This window comes from Bombina bombina, chromosome 3 (genome assembly GCF_027579735.1).
Source record: "Bombina bombina isolate aBomBom1 chromosome 3, aBomBom1.pri, whole genome shotgun sequence".
Lineage (NCBI taxonomy): Eukaryota > Metazoa > Chordata > Amphibia > Anura > Bombinatoridae > Bombina > Bombina bombina.
This window is the reverse complement of record NC_069501.1, coordinates 976,461,197-976,479,606: the sequence shown is the minus strand read 5'-3', so window position 1 is coordinate 976,479,606 and position 18,410 is coordinate 976,461,197. Positions and strand designations below refer to the sequence as shown.

The window sequence follows — 18,410 nt, the reverse complement described above, 5'->3', positions numbered from 1 at the left end:
CCTTTTCAACGGTGGGTCTTGGGGGTCTGTAGCTGCTTAGATGCCTGGGATACAGGCTTCTAAGCAGCATGCCCCCTGCTCCTATACTTAAGATTGTTGAGTATAAATAAAGTTGCGCGGTGACGTCGTCGTGCATAGCGTGAACCCCCGGCGATGCCTGTCACTATGCAGACCCGATCACAGGGGTGGGAGCCCCCAGATCTCCCTCAAGGTGGGAGAGTGCTAGCGACGGCTCTGAGCCGTCCTTAGCACCAGAGTGGGAAACTCTGTGATGGCTCAGAGCGGTCGTTAGCACTTAAGGGGTTAAGTGTCCATAGGCATAATACACCCCAGCTCTAAGTCTTAATACTGGTGCACAGACCCTCACAGGATATGTGCGCATGCCGCAGAAAAATAGCGCTAACTTTTTACTAGAAGCATTTTTGCTATTTAAAAATTAAATGCACCTATGCACATTTCAATTTAGATTTTTCTAAACCTCAGATACAAGTATCCAGTTACATGAATAAAGCTGTTGATAGTAATCTTTAGATTAGTGATTATCTAAAAGACAGATATTTTTGTTTTTAGAATAGGTGCTCATACCACAAATGACCTTGCTCAGGTAGGGGCTGCATATCAACTGATTATGCTAAATGAGGTAGGTAGTGTGCTTTTACATTTTAGCTTTGACTTCATCTCATCAGAGATGTAATATCCTTTTGCCTCTTTTTTTTTTTTAAATTAGCCTATATGCACTTTATATGATGCTGACTAAAGTATATGAATGAAGTTTTTTTGGTGCTTACAGGATATGAGGATACATTTATCTTTTTGCTTCACTGGAAAGTCTGAATACTATTGTGAAATATTCTCTCTTTGTGTGCATATTGTGTATGTATAATATATCTGTTTTTGTTTTGTTTGTGTTTTTACATTAAATCGGTCTGTAATATACATTTAATGTGAAAAAGTATAGTTTTCATTTTCAATAGTCACACAGCCTTTGAAGAGAAATATTTGTTGTGTATACTGTAATATGAAAGTACAGCTATCTTAATGACTGAGAATAGGTTAAATCAATATTGGCAAGACATTTTATACATGTGTAGTAAACTTTGTCTTGCTTAAAAATATTAAGGCTAGTCAATAGTGTCCTCTATATCAGTGATTTTTAACCTTTTTTTTTGCCGTGGCACACTTTTTTACATTAAAAAATCCTGTGGCACACCACCATCCCAAAATGTAAAAAAAATCACACATTGTAGCCTAATACAGCATATATATATATATACACATACACACATACACACACACTTACTGTATGTATTGTGCTGTTATGCCATGCCTCCTACAAACTACCCCTGCACTGGGAGTAAAAAACAAGCAAAGTTTAAAAAATATGTCACACTGTTGTCAGTCTGCCGTGGCACACCTGAGGATCTCTCACGGCACACTAGTGTGCCACGGCACACTGGTTGAAAAACACTGCTCTATATAAACCAGAGCTTCTAAGCTTTTTAAATAATGGACTATATTGTATTGCATTTGAATCCATTCATTTAGTGTGTAATATGGTATTTCTGATTATAAAAGAATTTAAATAAAAAATGATGTATATTCTTAAAGGAATATGAAACCCATGATTTTTCTTTCATGATTCAGATAGAGCATGCAATTATAAACCTCAATTTCTTTTTTTTTTTTTTTTTTTTCCTTCTTCATTCTCTTGGCATCTTTTGTTGAAAGTGAGCCAGGCAATTTCTGGAGCACTATATGGCATCAGTTTTGCAAGAATGTTGTCCATTTGCAATAGCACTAGATAGCAGCACTATTTCCTGTCATTTAGTGCTCCAGATGCCAAACTAGGTATTTCTTCAACACAGAATATAATGGGAACAAAGCAAATTTTGATAATTATCGAAGTAAAATGGAAACGTTTTTAAAATGGTGTGCTCCCGTCTGAATCGCAAAAGAACATTTTTGTGTTTCATATCCCTTAAACATTGCACTCTCTATTTGATTTGGACCTTCATGTCCCTTTTAATGACTTAGCATTTGTTTATGGATATAGAACACTTTACTTTTGTTTAGTATATCTCCTTATGTCTGTAGTAGGGACTCGAGCCCCAGTGTGGATTGGAAAAACATAAATAAATCCCATAGCGTTTTACAATGCTTGAAGGGAATTATTTTATCAGTTATAATTAAAGGGATATAAAACCTATTTTATTCAGACATTACATACCATTTTAAACAACGCTCTAATTTACCTCTATTTTATTCTCTTGGTATCCTTTATTGAAGTAGCAGCAAAGTGCTTCTGGTAACTAAAGAAAACACACTGGTAAGCCAATGACAAGAGGCATTAATGCACAGCCACCTATTGGCTAACTCACAGTTCCTGAGCCTACCTGGGTATTCCTTTTAACAAAGGATACAAAAAAGATGCAAATTTTAATAAAACAAAATTATTTGGAAAGTTTATTTAAAATTGTATGCTCTATTTGAATCATGAAAGAAAATGTTTGGCATTTTAAGTTTCTTTTAATATCTACTTTCTCAACGGTGATGAAATGTGTATGGAACTGCAGAAATTGCGAGTTTGTGCATCAAAACATTTTAGCAAATTTGCTACTATAAACTTGTGTATAACATATTGGGGTAAGGAGTAGACCTTGCTTTCTTCATATTATATGAATGTTAGGTGTGAGGGCAAATTAAGACACTGATGTTATAACCACAGTATAAAACAAAAAACATTTTAAAGGGCTAGTATACAGTAAGTTTTTTTTTTTTTTTTTCGTTTTTTTTTTCATTAATGTATTTTTATTATGCCAGTTGAAGAGTATAAAATGTATGAGAAATTGCATTTTCTGTTTAGTGTAGATGAATTAGCTGGTTTTGTGCTTTTAAACCGCAGCCTATTGAAAGAGATTGAGCTTGCAGGTAAAATGAGATCTCATTATGTTATCACTTTGTGTACACACACTTGCTTCCTTATCTTATATTTGTCTGTAAACCAGAGCTCAGTACTTAAAGAGAACAATGGAAAGTTTATAATTGTATCACTGAACTATCCGGCACCCCACTGGGAGTGTAATTTCTTCTGCTGGATATGTTTAAATACACAGTATACAAACTTTCAGTGTAAGTTGGGATTCCACAGGCTAAATCTGCTATTTAAAATACTGAAATAAGGGTGACGGTGCTACTTTAAAGGAACAGTTCACCTAAATATTTTCTCCGAATTTTTTTTTTTTTTTTTTTTAAATTATTCCCAATGATCCATTTTACCTGCTAGAGTGTATTAAATTGTTTACAAGTAGCTCCTTTACCCCTATTTTGGCCTTTGAAATAGCTGATTTAGCGTGTGGTTTCTCAACCTAGACTGAAAGTTTTGATACTAGAGTCTGTTATTGAATAGCTTATGTAAACACAGCCAGCAGAAGAAATGACACTCACAGTGGGCTGCAGGATAGTTAAAGGGACACTGAACACAATTTTTTTTCTTTTGTGTTTCAGATAGAGCATGACATTTTAAGCAACTTTCTAATTTACTCCTATTAAAAAATGTTCTTCATTCTCTTGGTATCTTTATTTGAAGTGCAAGAATGTAAGTTTAGATGCCGGCCCATTTTTGGTGAACAACCTGGGTTGTCCTTGCTGATTGGTGGATACATTGCATCCACCAATAAAGTGCTATCCAGAGTCCTGAACGGGAAAAAAAGCTTAGAGGCCTTTTTCAAATAAAGATAGCAAGAGAACGAAGAAAAATTGATAATAGGAGTAAATTAGAAAGTTGCTTAAAATTGCCTGCTCTGTCTGAATCACACACAAAAAAATTGGGTTCTGTGTCCCTTTAAGTAATAACATAATTTTCCATTGTTCTATCTATGTATTGAGCTTTTAATTTTCCAGACAAATATAAGATAAGGAAGCAAGTGTGTGTACACAAAGTGATAACATAATGAGATATAAAAACAATTTTACAGTGTACTGTCCCTTTAACAATTTGATACACTCCAGTAGGTAAAATGGATAATTGGGAACAATTTACAGGGGATACTTTTTTTTCCAGTTAACTGTCCTTTTGAGCAGTTCTGCTTCTGGGGAAGGGGAGCTACACTGATTTTAATTTGATATTCTCCCCCCCCCCCCCCCCAAGGTTAATTACTTGTTTATTTTTAACACTGAGTGCAAGTAATATTTTTTTTTTATATATATATTTGTATTTGCGTGTATGCAAGGGCTTGACAATCCCAGGTGCCATGGATTCACTGGTGCCTTAAAATTAGGCCTTTGTCCCCTGGTTTATAGCCCCCAATACACTGATTCTACACGCCAGCTGCAACAAAAATTTGGTCCAGTTTGGCTTGATGCTTTCAAGGCCTCGCAGCTGTGAAATACAAATGCTGATTTGGCCAAGTCCTCTAATACCTCCTGTGAAGCCTCTTTATCAATAATACATGGCCTGAGTAGTGATGGTGGTAGGCTCTAAGTTACATTGTAGACAGATTTTGGGTCTATCTACCTTGAGTGTGTGAGCAAATCTGTTTATCAATAAGGATGGCAAAAAAAGGTTGTTGGCTCCTAGATTTAGCACATGTATGTGCTGTTTGTATCTATATCCTCTTCGTATTTTGCATTGTGATAAACTTTTCATAAAAACTAGAAACACAACATTTTTTTTTTGGCGGGGGGGTGGTATTTAACTTTTTTCTGTTGCACTTTTAAAAGGACATGTGTTTCATGAGCAGCAGTACACTGCTGGTGGCTGCACAAATATGCCTCTTGACACTGGCTCTCCAGATGTGGTTTTGAGCTTTGTCCCAGTAGTGCATTGTTCTGGTCCTTCCTGTAAATAAACCATTATATGCAAGCAACAATTTGTTAGTAAATTTCTATTCACTTTTTTGCACTTTATGTACTTTTTAATTATGTATATATTAAATTAAAGGGACAGAGAATACACTGTTACATAAAAACATACACTATATGGTGAAAAGTATATGAACACCTGACCTCACACCTGTATGAGCTTGTTGGACGTCCCATTCCATATTATTACACGTTTTTGGAATTGTCTCCCTACCCCCCTTTGCGGCTATAGCTGCCACCACTCTTCTGGGAATGCTTTGCACACTATTGTGTGTCCTATGGCAAATTTTGCTCATTTAGCCAAAGAGCATTTGTGAGGTCAGGCATTGATAATGGATGAGAAGGCCTAATTCATAATTTTTGTCCCCTTTTCATGTGATTTAGCTCTGAAAATTGAGCAATTTCTAATTCTCAGATCTTGAAATGCACCTGCTGATTTCTTAAGGATTATTCTGTTGCATATGTCCAATTGGGTTTTATCCAATAAAAACTGCAAAACAAAGCACTGTATACTAACATTATGACCGTGACTACCCTTGTTATCTGTGGACTTAAGCCCAGATGAACTCATGCAAAGGCCAATAGTGAGTGGAGTTTGGCTATTGAAAAATAACCACAGTAAAAAAGATGTTAATTTGTTTAAAAAGTGTTTGGACTTGGCATATATGTTCTAAAGCAACACAACACATGCCTTGTAATTACAAAGTGTTTACTGTCAGTGCTGTGTGCAGCTAATGAGTTATACTAAACATGCCAAACCATATATTCATAAACCTCACTTTGCGCAGAGATTCTGTCATGCACAGTAAAGCGCCTTCATCCAACTGTTGCCCTAAAGTTTGAAGCACCCAAATGTCCTCAATTTTCAGAGCTAAATTACATGAAAAGGGGGGGGGGGATAAATAATGCAAGTATGTTGCAAAGTTTTTTATTTATCATTTTATATCGCAATCTTTAATGTATGGTGGTGTACTTTTCCGTGTGTAATTCATTGTACATAACTAGAGCATGTTATTGTGCATCCTTCCATGATGTAAGAATGATGTTAAAGGAATGGTGTTTTGTAAAAATGTTAAAATGTGCAGGAAATTGTTTATTTTTTGCAAATATCTGTTTCTGGTCATTAAAACTACTACCCAATTGCATGGACAACAGACCCCTTATCTCACTGTTTATACATACAGTCCTCCTCCTTATATTATATCTAAATGTATACACAGTGAGACAATAGAAAATTGATATTACCTCTCGGTACCACCCTGACTAGGACTGTGATTTCTTCTAAAATTTCTTACATAGATTTCTCCAACATAGGTGTGTCCGGTCCACGGCGTCATCCTTACTTGTGGGATATTCTCTTCCCCAACAGGAAATGGCAAAGAGCCCAGCAAAGCTGGTCACATGATCCCTCCTAGGCTCCGCCTTCCCCAGTCATTCTCTTTGCCGTTGTACAGGCAACATCTCCACGGAGATGGCTTAGAGTTTTTTAGTGTTTAACTGTAGTTTTTATTATTCAATCAAGAGTTTTATTTTAAAATAGTGCTGGTATGTACTATTTACTCTGAAACAGAAAAGAGATGAAGATTTCTGTTTGTAAGAGGAAAATGATTTTAGCAACCGTTACTAAAATCGATGGCTGTTCCACACAGGACTGTTGAGAGGAATTAACTTCAGTTGGGGGAACAGTGAGCAGACTTTTGCTGCTTGAGGTATGACACATTCTAACAAGACGATGTAATGCTGGAAGCTGTCATTTTTCCCTATGGGATCCGGTAAGCCATTTTATTACAGACAGTAAATAAGGGCTTTTTAAGACTGTAGACATTTTCTGGGCTAAATCGATTTATATATAAACATATTTTATACTCCATAGCCTTGAGGAATTATTTTAATCTTGGGAATTTTGTAAAATAACCGGCAGGCACTGTATTGGACACCTTATTCTCTAGGGGCTTTCCCTAATCATAGGCAGAGTCTCACTTTCGCGCCTCTATTGCGCACTTGTTTTTGAGAAGCATGACATGCAGATGCATGTGTGAGGAGCTCTGATACATAGAAAAGACTTTCTGAAGGCGTCATTTGGTATCGTATTCCCCTTTGGGCTTGGTTGGGTCTCAGCAAAGCAGATACCAGGGACTGTAAAGGGGTTAAATATAAAAACGGCTCCGGTTCCGTTATTTTAAGGGTTAAAGCTTCCAAATTTGGTGTGCAATACTTTTAAGGCTTTAAGACACTGTGGTGAAATTTTGGTGAATTTTGAACAATTCCTTCAATCGGTTCCTAAGGTTCGCATTCCTGGACAAGCATTACCAGTTCGTGGCACTTCCGTTCGGATTAGCCACTGCTCCAAGGATTTTCACAAAGGTACTAGGGTCCCTTCTAGCGGTGCTAAGACCAAGGGGCATTGCAGTAGTACCTTACTTGGACGACATTCTGATTCAAGCGTCGTCCCTTCCTCTAGCAAAGGCTCACACGGACATTGTCCTGGCCTTTCTCAGATCTCACGGATGGAAAGTGAACGTAGAAAAGAGTTCTCTATCTCCGTCAACGAGGGTTCCCTTCTTGGGAACAATAATAGACTCCTTAGAAATGAGGATTTTTCTGACAGAGGCCAGAAAAACAAAACTTCTAAACTCTTGTCAAATACTTCATTCCGTTCCTCTTCCTTCCATAGCGCAGTGCATGGAAGTAATAGGTTTGATGGTAGCGGCAATGGACATAGTTCCTTTTGCGCGCATTCATCTAAGACCATTACAACTGTGCATGCTCAGTCAGTGGAATGGGGACTATACAGACTTGTCTCCGACGATGCAAGTAAATCAGAGGACCAGAGATTCACTCCGTTGGTGGCTGTCCCTGGACAACCTGTCACAGGGGATGAGCTTCCGCAGACCAGAGTGGGTCATTGTCACGACCGACGCCAGTCTGATGGGCTGGGGCGCGGTCTGGGGACTCCTGAAAGCTCAGGGTCTTTGGTCTCGGGAAGAATCTCTTCTACCGATAAATATTCTGGAACTGAGAGCGATACTCAATGCTCTCAAGGCTTGGCCTCAGCTAGCAAAGGCCAAGTTCATACGGTTTCAATCAGACAACATGACGACTGTTGCGTACATCAACCATCAGGGGGGAACAAGGAGTTCCCTGGCGATGGAAGAAGTGACCAAAATCATTCAATGGGCGGAGACTCACTCCTGCCACTTGTCTGCAATCCACATCCCAGGAGTGGAAAATTGGGAAGCGGATTTTCTGAGTCGTCAGACATTACATCCGGGGGAGTGGGAACTCCATCCGGAAATCTTTGCCCACATTACTCAACTGTGGGGCATTCCAGACATGGATCTGATGGCCTCTCGTCAGAACTTCAAGGTTCCTTGCTACGGGTCCAGATCCAGGGATCCCAAGGCGACTCTAGTAGATGCACTAGTAGCACCTTGGACCTTCAAACTAGCTTATGTATTCCCGCCGTTTCCTCTCATCCCCAGGCTGGTAGCCAGGATCAATCAGGAGAGGGCATCGGTGATCTTGATAGCTCCTGCGTGGCCACGCAGGACTTGGTATGCAGACCTGGTGAATATGTCATCGGCTCCACCATGGAAGCTACCTTCGAACGGACCTTGAACAAGAAGGTCTCGTCTCAAACATCCGAATCTGGTCTCACTCCAACTGACTGCTTGGAGATTGAACGCTTGATCTTATCAAAGCGAGGGTTCTCAGATTCTGTTATTGATACTCTTGTTCAGGCCAGAAAGCCTGTAACTAGAAAAATTTACCACAAAATATGGAAAAAATATATCTGTTGGTGTGAATCTAAAGGATTCCCTTGGGACAAGGTAAAAATTCCTAAGATTCTATCCTTTCTTCAAGAAGGATTGGAGAAAGGATTATCTGCAAGTTCCTTGAAGGGACAGATTTCTGCCTTGTCTGTGTTACTTCACAAAAAGCTGGCAGCTGTGCCAGATGTTCAAGCCTTTGTTCAGGCTCTGGTTAGAATCAAGCCTGTTTACAAACCTTTGACTCCTCCCTGGAGTCTCAATTTAGTTCTTTCAGTTCTTCAGGGGGTTCCGTTTGAACCCTTACATTCCGTTGATATTAAGTTATTATCTTGGAAAGTTTTGTTTTTGGTTGCAATTTCTTCTGCTAGAAGAGTTTCAGAATTATCTGCTCTGCAGTGTTCTCCTCCTTATCTGGTGTTCCATGCAGATAAGGTGGTTTTACGTACTAAACCTGGTTTTCTTCCGAAAGTTGTTTCTAACAAAAACATTAACCAGGAGATAGTCGTGCCTTCTTTGTGTCCGAATCCAGTTTCAAAGAAGGAACGTTTGTTGCACAATTTGGATGTTGTTCGCGCTCTAAAATTCTATTTAGATGCTACAAAGGATTTTAGACAAACATCTTCCTTGTTTGTTGTTTATTCTGGTAAAAGGAGAGGTCAAAAAGCAACTTCTACCTCTCTCTCTTTTTGGATTAAAAGCATCATCAGATTGGCTTATGAGACTGCCGGACGGCAGCCTCCTGAAAGAATCACAGCTCATTCCACTAGGGCTGTGGCTTCCACATGGGCCTTCAAGAACGAGGCTTCTGTTGATCAGATATGTAAGGCAGCGACTTGGTCTTCACTGCACACTTTTACCAAATTTTACAAGTTTGATACTTTTGCTTCTTCTGAGGCTATTTTTGGGAGAAAGGTTTTGCAAGCCGTGGTGCCTTCCATTTAGGTGACCTGATTTGCTCCCTCCCTTCATCCGTGTCCTAAAGCTTTGGTATTGGTTCCCACAAGTAAGGATGACGCCGTGGACCGGACACACCTATGTTGGACAAAACAGAATTTATGTTTACCTGATAAATTACTTTCTCCACGGGTGTGTCGGGCCCACGGCCCGCCCTGGTTTTTTAATCAGGTCTGATAATTTATTTTCTTTAACTACAGTCACCACGGTATCATATGATTTCTCCTATGCAAATATTCCTCCTTTACGTCGGTCGAATGACTGGGGTAGGCGGAGCCTAGGAGGGATCATGTGACCAGCTTTGCTGGGCTCTTTGCCATTTCCTGTTGGGGAAGAGAATATCCCACAAGTAAGGATGACGCCGTGGACCGGACACACCGTTGGAGAAAGTAATTTATCAGGTAAACATAAATTCTGTTTTTCTATAACATTTAATTAAAGGGACAGTTCACCCAAAAAAATTCTCCCATTTAAGTTGTTCCCAATGATCCATTTTACCAGCTGGGGTGTATTAAATTGTTTACAAGTAGCTCCTTTGCCCCTATTTTTGCCTTTGAAATAGCTGATTTAGCTTGTGGTTTCCCAACCTATACTGAAAGTTTTGATACTGGAGTCCCAGCTATTGAATAGCCTGAGTAAACACAGTCAGCAGAAGAAATTACACTCACAGTGTGGTGCAGGATAATTAAGTAATACAATTATAATTTTCCATTGTTCTCTATGTATTGAGCTTTAGTTTTCCAGACAAATATAAGATAAGGAAGCAAGTGTGTGTACACAAAGTGATGATATGAGATCTGATATTACCTGAAGCTCAACCCATTGTAATAGGCTGTGGTTTAAAAGCACAAAACCAGCTACTTCGTATACACAAACATGAAAATGTAATTTCTCATACATTTTTATAATCTGCAGCTGGTATAACTAGTCATTGAATACATATTAATATAAAAACAATTTTACAGTGTACGGTCCCTTTAAGTGCTGACATTTTCATTATAGCTGAAGATACAGCAGGCAAAAATAGCTATTTTGAATAACAATAAAAAACTAAAGAAGCTATTGATAAACAATTTAATTCACTCCAAGTAAAATAACCTTAGGGAACACGTTGAAGGGGAGACAATATCACAGTAAAGGTCCCTTTTAATAGTTTAAGTTACAATATGAAAAAGCCATAGTTTTTTGACAATCCCAATTCATGCTTGAGTTGTTTTACCAAGAAGATGTGCACTGGTTGCTTAAAATGGGACTGTACACATCTTAGAATTGCAACACAACAGAAATTGTTTGTAATTACAAACAAGATTTCAATGTGATTGTAATTACAAACATTAGCCTGAACGTTTTAAAATCGCATTCAAATCTTGTTTGCTGCAACTGTTTTTCAGTAACCAACCTTTCCCTTATCTGAAGTAGCTAATCCAGGTTTAAACCAAGGCTAGCCACGGCCATAATTTTGGTATAAAATGCAGCTTTGCAGTCGCTATTTGTTAAAGCCAACTAATGTAGCAGGGTTAGCCTTGAACAGGATGCTCAATTTTTTTTTCAGAGCTAAATTTACATAAAAAGGGGCCAATATAAATAACGAAATAATTTTATAAGAATTATATATTTATATAAAAAAATAATCTCAAGCTATTTAATGTCCCTTTTTGACTATTTTTTTTTTTTTTTTAAAACCCTTTTTTGCAGTCATACATGGGAGATTGCTTAATCGTGTTTCAAAAAAGGTGAATAAAAGCACAAGGCACAACAACAACAGAATAAATAAACCGTTCATTACCAATTATTTATGACACTAGCTTATTTATATCCATAAAATACTGTGTGTATATAATGGGACCCCACCCAAGAAATAGTCGCACAGGGGAAATAATCCCAGTTAAGCATCACCTCAGAGAACCAACATACAAAATAGTGTAAACTGTAGATTGCAACGGGTAGAACAGTAAATAGCATTTACTCACAAGTGTAAAATATGTAACACTGGCTTTATTCCGCTCAGCATTCGTTATTTTACTCCTGTGCGTAGATCTTATCTTTCTCGCCAGATCTGGCATATTTTGGAGCTAGAGATGTATTCATAAAATAAAACAGTTTGTTTTCTGTATTTGGGTCCTGTCAGTTATAAAAAGTTTGAAGTGGGTTTAACCAGCATCAATATGCAAGTGTATTATTTATGCTATTGCGTCGTTTGCTGTCTACTGTGGCACGTGTGCTGGGTTGTCATAGGTATTTAGTAGAGAGCAACTGCATGATAGATCTACATCTCCAGCACTTCTGATTTTAATGGGAAGAATGATTTAGACAGGGTTTGTAACACTCTTTGTTAAAGGTCTGTGCAAAGGGCAGGAAGGGGGAATTAGAAATTCTAGAATTTAAACGCCACTCCAGAAAAAGAACTGACTGTACTAGTTTTTGTACAGTGGATATAAAAGGTCTACACACCTCTGTTAAAATGTCAGGTTTCTGTGATGTAAATAAATGAGACAAAGATGAATCATTTCAGAACCTTTTCCACTTTTAATGTGACCTATAAACTGTACAACTCAATTGAAAAACAAACTAAAATATTTTAGGAGGAGGTAAGTAAATAAAAAAAACTTAAATAATGTGGCTGCATAAGTGTGCACACCCTCTTATAACTGAAGATGTAGCTGTGTTCAGAATTAAACAATCGCATTCATGTTAAATAGGAGTCAGTACACACAACAGTGACATTACCAAGAAGTGGACGTCCCTCCAAAATTGATGAGAAGAAAACTGGCCTGGGAGGCTGCCAAGAGGTCTACAGCAATATTAAAGGAGCTGCAGTAATATCTGGCAATTACTGGCTGTGTGGTATATGTAACAACAATCTCCCGTATTCTTCATATGTCTGGCTATGGGGTAGAGGGGCAAGACGCGGAAGTCTTTTCTTACAGAAGAAAAGCATCCAAGCCTGGCTAAATTTTGCATAAACACATCTGAAGTCTCCCAAAAGCATGTGGGGAAAGGTGTTATGATCTGATGAAACCAAGGTTGAACTTTTTGGCCATATTTCCAAAAGATATGTTTGGCACAAAAACACTGCACATCACCAAAAGAACACCATATCCACAGTGAAGCATGGTGGTGGCAGCATCATGCTTTGGGGCTGTTTTTTGTCAGCTGGAACTGGGGCCTTAGTCAAGGTAGAGGGAATTATGAACAGTTCCAAATACCAGTCAATATTGGCACAAAATCTACAGGCTTCTGCTAGAAAGCTGAACGTGAAGAGGAACTTCATCTTTCATTATGACAATGACCCAAAGCAGACATCCAAATCAACAAAGGAATGGCTTCACCAGAAGAAGATTAAAGTTTTGGAATGGCCCAGCCAGAGCCCAGACCTGAATCCGATTGAAAATTTGTGGGGTGATCTGAAGAGGGTTGTGCACAGGAGATGCCCTCACAATCTGACAGATTTAGAGTGTTTTTGCAAAGAAGAGTGGGCAAATCTTGCCAAGTCAAGATGTGCCATACTGATAGACTCATACCCAAAAACACTGAGTGCTGTAATAAAATCGAAAGATGCTTCAACAAAGTCTTAGCTTACGGGTATGCACACTTATGCAACCATATTATTTTAGTTTTTTTTTTTTTTTACTTCCCTCCACCTAAAAGATTTCAGTTTGTTTTTCAATTGAGTTGTACAGTTAAAGGTGACATTAAATGTGGAAAAAGTTCTCAAATGATTTATCTTTGTCATTTTTTTACATCGCATAAACCTGACATTTTAACAGGGATGTGTAGACTTTTTATATCCACTGTATATTTAAAGGGACAGTAAAGTCAAAATTAAATTTATGATCTAGTAAGGGCATTTAGCACTTTCCTAGGCTTACTCTTTAACAAAAGATACTAAGAGAACAAACATTTGGTAAAGATTAATTTTTGATTCTTGCTTTCCAGGTCTCCCTTCAAGGGATAGTTACAATTCTGGGACAGGGATGGATGATCAGAAGCCATCCAGCGAAGACAAGGATTCAGAGTCATCAGGTCAGTTGCTGCTTTGAAGTAAAGGGACACTACTGTTTCTTATGAAAGAGCAGCTAGTAAACTCTTTTTAAGCCAATGAGCATTATCAGGAAATACACATCACACTTAAAGGGCAGTTTGTGCGCTGCAGTTTGCTACACCACTTCTTGGAAGCCTTCAGTTTTGGCTTTGGGTGTTACACAAAACTATATGTACTCCTTGTCCCCCTTATTGAATGAAGTTAGACATCTGTTCAAATGATCACATGGGCAGATGTTTGATTTGAATTACCTCTTGGAATCTTTTGGAGATTGTGTCCAAAGCTACTGTTTCTGGGGGTATATCTCGTTTGAAAACGGCCACCTCAACTGTAAGATTGAACATGCTTGCTGCACATTTTCTTTCACACCGCTCCAATTACTTTACTTGCTTTTTTGACAAGTATATGAAGACTCTGGGTTGGTGAGATTGGGTGAAAAGTCATCAGTACTGCAAGGTCCCACAAATAATTTTAGTAAGTCAAATTTTAGCTTGAGCACTATATAGGCTCTGGATGTAAAAGATGCATACATTGCAATATGATGTTCAACAAGAAACCCCAAAGGGTTTGCATGATTTCCCTCCAGGTCTGGCAGTCATCGGGCCCCAAGTAAGAAGAGAGCAAAGCTGATGATAAAGTGCCTAGTTCTAAAACCTTGACCCTTTGGTGGGACAGAATTCTAGTCTTCTTACCCACAGTCCATTTGACTACCAAGACCTAAAGGCAGTGTCACTAACCGCTTGGTTATTGAAGGACTATTTGATTCAAACCAATAAAGGATTCTTTATCGAACAGATTTTTAATCAGAGGGACCGTGATATAGCATACTCTTTAGATAGAACTCTGTATTGTTCTCTCTAGATTTAGTGCATATGGTCTCGATATATACAGTTGAGTGGATTCAAAAGTCTAAGTCCACCACCAAGGTGGTTTTATTTATGTATTCAATGTACTCTTGAACAAGTAGTATCAACCAATTACAACTTTTTACTATTTTTTTATTTAATACAGATACAAATACATTTTCTTTTGTTGTATTTAAAAACAAAACAAAATAAACCTCTAAACAAGTGATTGCATTTTACAGTATACTGTCCCTTTTTATTCAATTCTAAGCAAGACTAGGCAGACTTAAAGTAGTCACACCATCAGAATACCTCAATATATAAAGTTAAATTATTATGGAATAGAAAAACATCTGCAGCCACAATTCAAGTCCAGCTGAACGCAGGATGCAGTATCCCAATAAGCAAAATGCAATTAAACGACTGGCAAAGTGAATGAAAGTAGCTGTCTGTAGATTTGTGTTTGTGATGAATAATTGGTTTAAATGTTTAGCATGGGCCAAACCATATAGACGTTTCACACGAAGACTGGAATTGTTTACTAATCATTTAGTTGCAGTTGTTTGAGATGTCAACATGAGATACAGTGTGAAAAAACAAATTCAATTTGATGTAGGAAATATTAAAGGGGGGGGTGGGTTGTCTGTTTTGGAGTTTGTGACATGCACAAGATTTGCACCTTGACTAAATAAAAAGTACCACTCTGTTCTGTGGAGTCATGCAATCCTTTCTCCACAGTATTTTGTGGGTGATTTTATTTTCTACAGTACATTGATCCTAAACGCACATCAAAGCTTTACCAGGTATGTTTTGAAGTCCAAGCAAGAGCATTTTCATGGTTTTCCCCTCACAATCGCATGTCTTAGGACGATGAGAGCTGGATTCATACTTTCCATTTTTCTTCATCTTCCAAAGAGTAAGACACACACACCTGTCTGCGCCATATTGACTTTTACCCATTTAGCTGGTTGTAGTTGTCTTTTTCACTCTCTGAATAGTTCCCACATACTGTATCCAAGCAAGAACCAATCACCAGTAAGTTTAAAAAGGTGTACTGTAATACATATTAGGAAAGTAGTGAAATATAGCTATAAATCAGACCATTCTTGTAGCAATATGAAAATTCTAGTCAAGTAGTATATATAATTTTTTTATTTTTATGTGTGCCTTTTTTCCTGATGTATTTAAAGAAGTTTAATATGCAGTATTATATATTTTTTTTTTTATATCTTCTGCTTTAGCTGATGGAAATGCATCCCCAGTGGCCTGTGAAACAGAAGGGGGTGAGCCTGGCCACGCAGCGCAGACAGACCCTGCTGGGGGAGAAGGGACCTCTCCTGACAGAGTGTGCAGCAGCAGGTATGAAAGTTAAGGTTGTTCTTAGATCGAATAATCCACTGCCCTTAGTTTAATGCAAGTTGGCATTTTTTTTCTGATGAAACCTAGGCTAAAAAAAAAATCCTGTGCTGTAGTATTGGTAGAAAAGCTATGTAAACAAGAATAATCCAAACCCACAATCCAAAAAAGTGTTCCTGATTTACTTTTGAAATACAATCAACTTTAGCTGCTGTTTGCCAACTGCTTCATGCTGTGCCATGATTGCAAGAGCACCTACAAGGCCACAAGTAAGACTGGATAAACCTATCAACAGGATTTTTTAAGGTGTATTCTTGAGCTGCTCTTGGTTTGCAAACCCTGCTTTTAAACATTGATTTGTATACAGAGCTTATAGGCAAATGTTTCTATACAAAATGGAAATGCACCTGTATGCATTTCATTTTTGGCTGGAATGTCCCTTTTAATGTTAAATGGTAAATAAATAGAGGGTAACAGTTCTATGTATGCTGCTATTGACTCAAGGACAAGTGTAATGGTTGAGCTTAAATTAAAAAGTCATCTGTAATTTAAGTGTTACATCATAGTTTTTAAGATTGCTCATACAGTATTAATATAACCTCATCTGTTTCCTTAGTGGCTCTAAAACCAGGCGCTGTGCTCTCTGTAACTGTGGAGAATGCAGTCCCCAGGGTCAGCGGGAACTTCTACGTTTTGAACCATCGCCCGGCCGCCCTGTGCTTATACAGGGCCAGTGCAGGACACAGGAGTTGGTCACGCATGATGAAGACAATTTTGTGGTTGGGTTTGCTAACTCTCTGTCTCCTGAGGAGCTCTTTGAGCCTACAGGTTAGAAATGGAGGGGGCAGATTCTTACCTTTTTTATCTATACTGGTCATCTTGGAATTCTCTAACTTAAAGAGACATGAAACCCAATTTTTTCTTTCATGATTTAGAAAGAGCATGCATTTTTTTTAATTTTTTTTAACAACTTTACAGTTTACTTATATTATCTAATTTGCTTCATTCTCTTGATATCCGTTGTCGAAAAGCATATCTAGATGGGCTCAGTAGCTGCTAATTGGTGGCTGCACATAGATGCCTCGTGATTGGCTCACCCATGTGCATTGCTATTCTACAAAGGATATTTGAAGATTGAAAATAAAGAAATAATGTAAGTTGTAATGTTTAAAATTGTCTTCTCTATAAAAATCATGAGATAATTTTTTTAGGTTTAATGTTCCTTTAATATTAAATATCTGTAGGATAACTTTTGGTAGTTTTAGATGTGTTTGTATGCATATGTAGTCTTCTGTAGGTAATCCATGTGCACCAGCACATGTTTAATAGGTTTTTGTAAATTTATACAGTAAATGAACTTCATTCTTGGGTTTAACCTGTGAACATTATCGTCTTAGCAGTAAAACTATAGTTAAAAAGACAAAGCCATATTATTTGCAGTGCCAAAGGGTTAAGTGTGTGCTTAAACCTGCAGTTTCTCCCTCGGTCTAATTTCTTAAATCGCCATAGGACTGACATCAGAAATGCTGTTTTACAGCAGGACAATCCAATATTTAAACAATCAAATATATATGTATGCGTTGAAGATATTTGCTATTTTTGCATTCACAAATGAAATGGTTATAGCACAACTTTGAAGCTTTTATGACCCAGCACCTAATAAAGGAAATTTTACAAAACAAAGCTAGGAAAACTGACCCTATAAGGTTTGTCTCTAATTAGTTTTTTAGTGTTGCTTTTTACTCTTGTTTAACATTCTGTCTTCACAGAGCAAAATATGAAAATGTCGTCATATTAAATACTACACAGCTTTACTTCAGATTTTAAGGGTTTTGTAGTGATTTGTCAATTAAGTTTCAACATAATCCATAAAATGGGATTTGTCTATCTCTTCTATAGGGCACTGTTGGGTTCATCACTGGTGTGCCTCCTGGTCATTTGGAGTCCAACATGATGAGGGAACTGGATTGACTAATGTGGACATAGCTGTATTCTCAGGGATATCACAGGTTAATATTCTGCTTTGCAGATTACCCTTCTCTATCTCTTTTTTGTCTTTTTTAGATCTGATAACCTTGCTGCTTGTTTCTCCCACAGAAATGTGAATACTGTAAACGGATGGGTGCTACCATTCAGTGTCACTCGACGGGGTGTTTACGCAGGTATCATTTCCCCTGCGCCGCTGCGAGTGGGTCCTTCCAGTCCATGAAGACCTTAAAACTCCTGTGTACAGAACATATTTGTGAAGCTGTTGCTATGGGTTAGTATCAAATCATTTCATTTCTTTCCATGCCTGAGGGCTTTTGATCAGGCCCTAAATTAGAGCGCTTCATAATAATCTAATGAAGGTATCTCAGACCATTCAAAGTTCTAATATATTAAAACATCTGTCCCCAGGAGTTGAATTTGGATCTTCATTGTTTGGCTTCATTATTCTTATTCATAATGCATATGTTGTCTTGGTACAATTTTGCTATGTACTCTACTTTTGCAGCCTTTAACCCCCCTACGACTGCATGTTCTCACAAGAGAACCTGCAGACCGTATTTAACAAACAGCGGTCATCAGACCGCTGCTTCC

At 37.9% G+C, this 18,410-nt stretch overlaps 1 protein-coding gene across 3 annotated transcripts in view; it reads left to right on the top strand.

Annotated features, from left to right (window-relative positions):
* KMT2D (lysine methyltransferase 2D) overlaps nucleotides 1-18,410 on the top strand; it is a 948,037-nt gene that overhangs the window by 72,881 nt on the left and 856,746 nt on the right. For all 3 annotated transcript variants that reach the window (XM_053708073.1, XM_053708075.1, XM_053708074.1), the window contains exons 2-6: nucleotides 13,524-13,610; nucleotides 15,716-15,833; nucleotides 16,447-16,658; nucleotides 17,730-17,839; nucleotides 17,928-18,090. In XM_053708073.1, coding sequence (XP_053564048.1) covers nucleotides 13,562-13,610; nucleotides 15,716-15,833; nucleotides 16,447-16,658; nucleotides 17,730-17,839; nucleotides 17,928-18,090 — 652 coding nt within the window. In that variant the 5' untranslated portion in view covers nucleotides 13,524-13,561. The remainder of the gene's footprint in view (nucleotides 1-13,523; nucleotides 13,611-15,715; nucleotides 15,834-16,446; nucleotides 16,659-17,729; nucleotides 17,840-17,927; nucleotides 18,091-18,410) is intronic.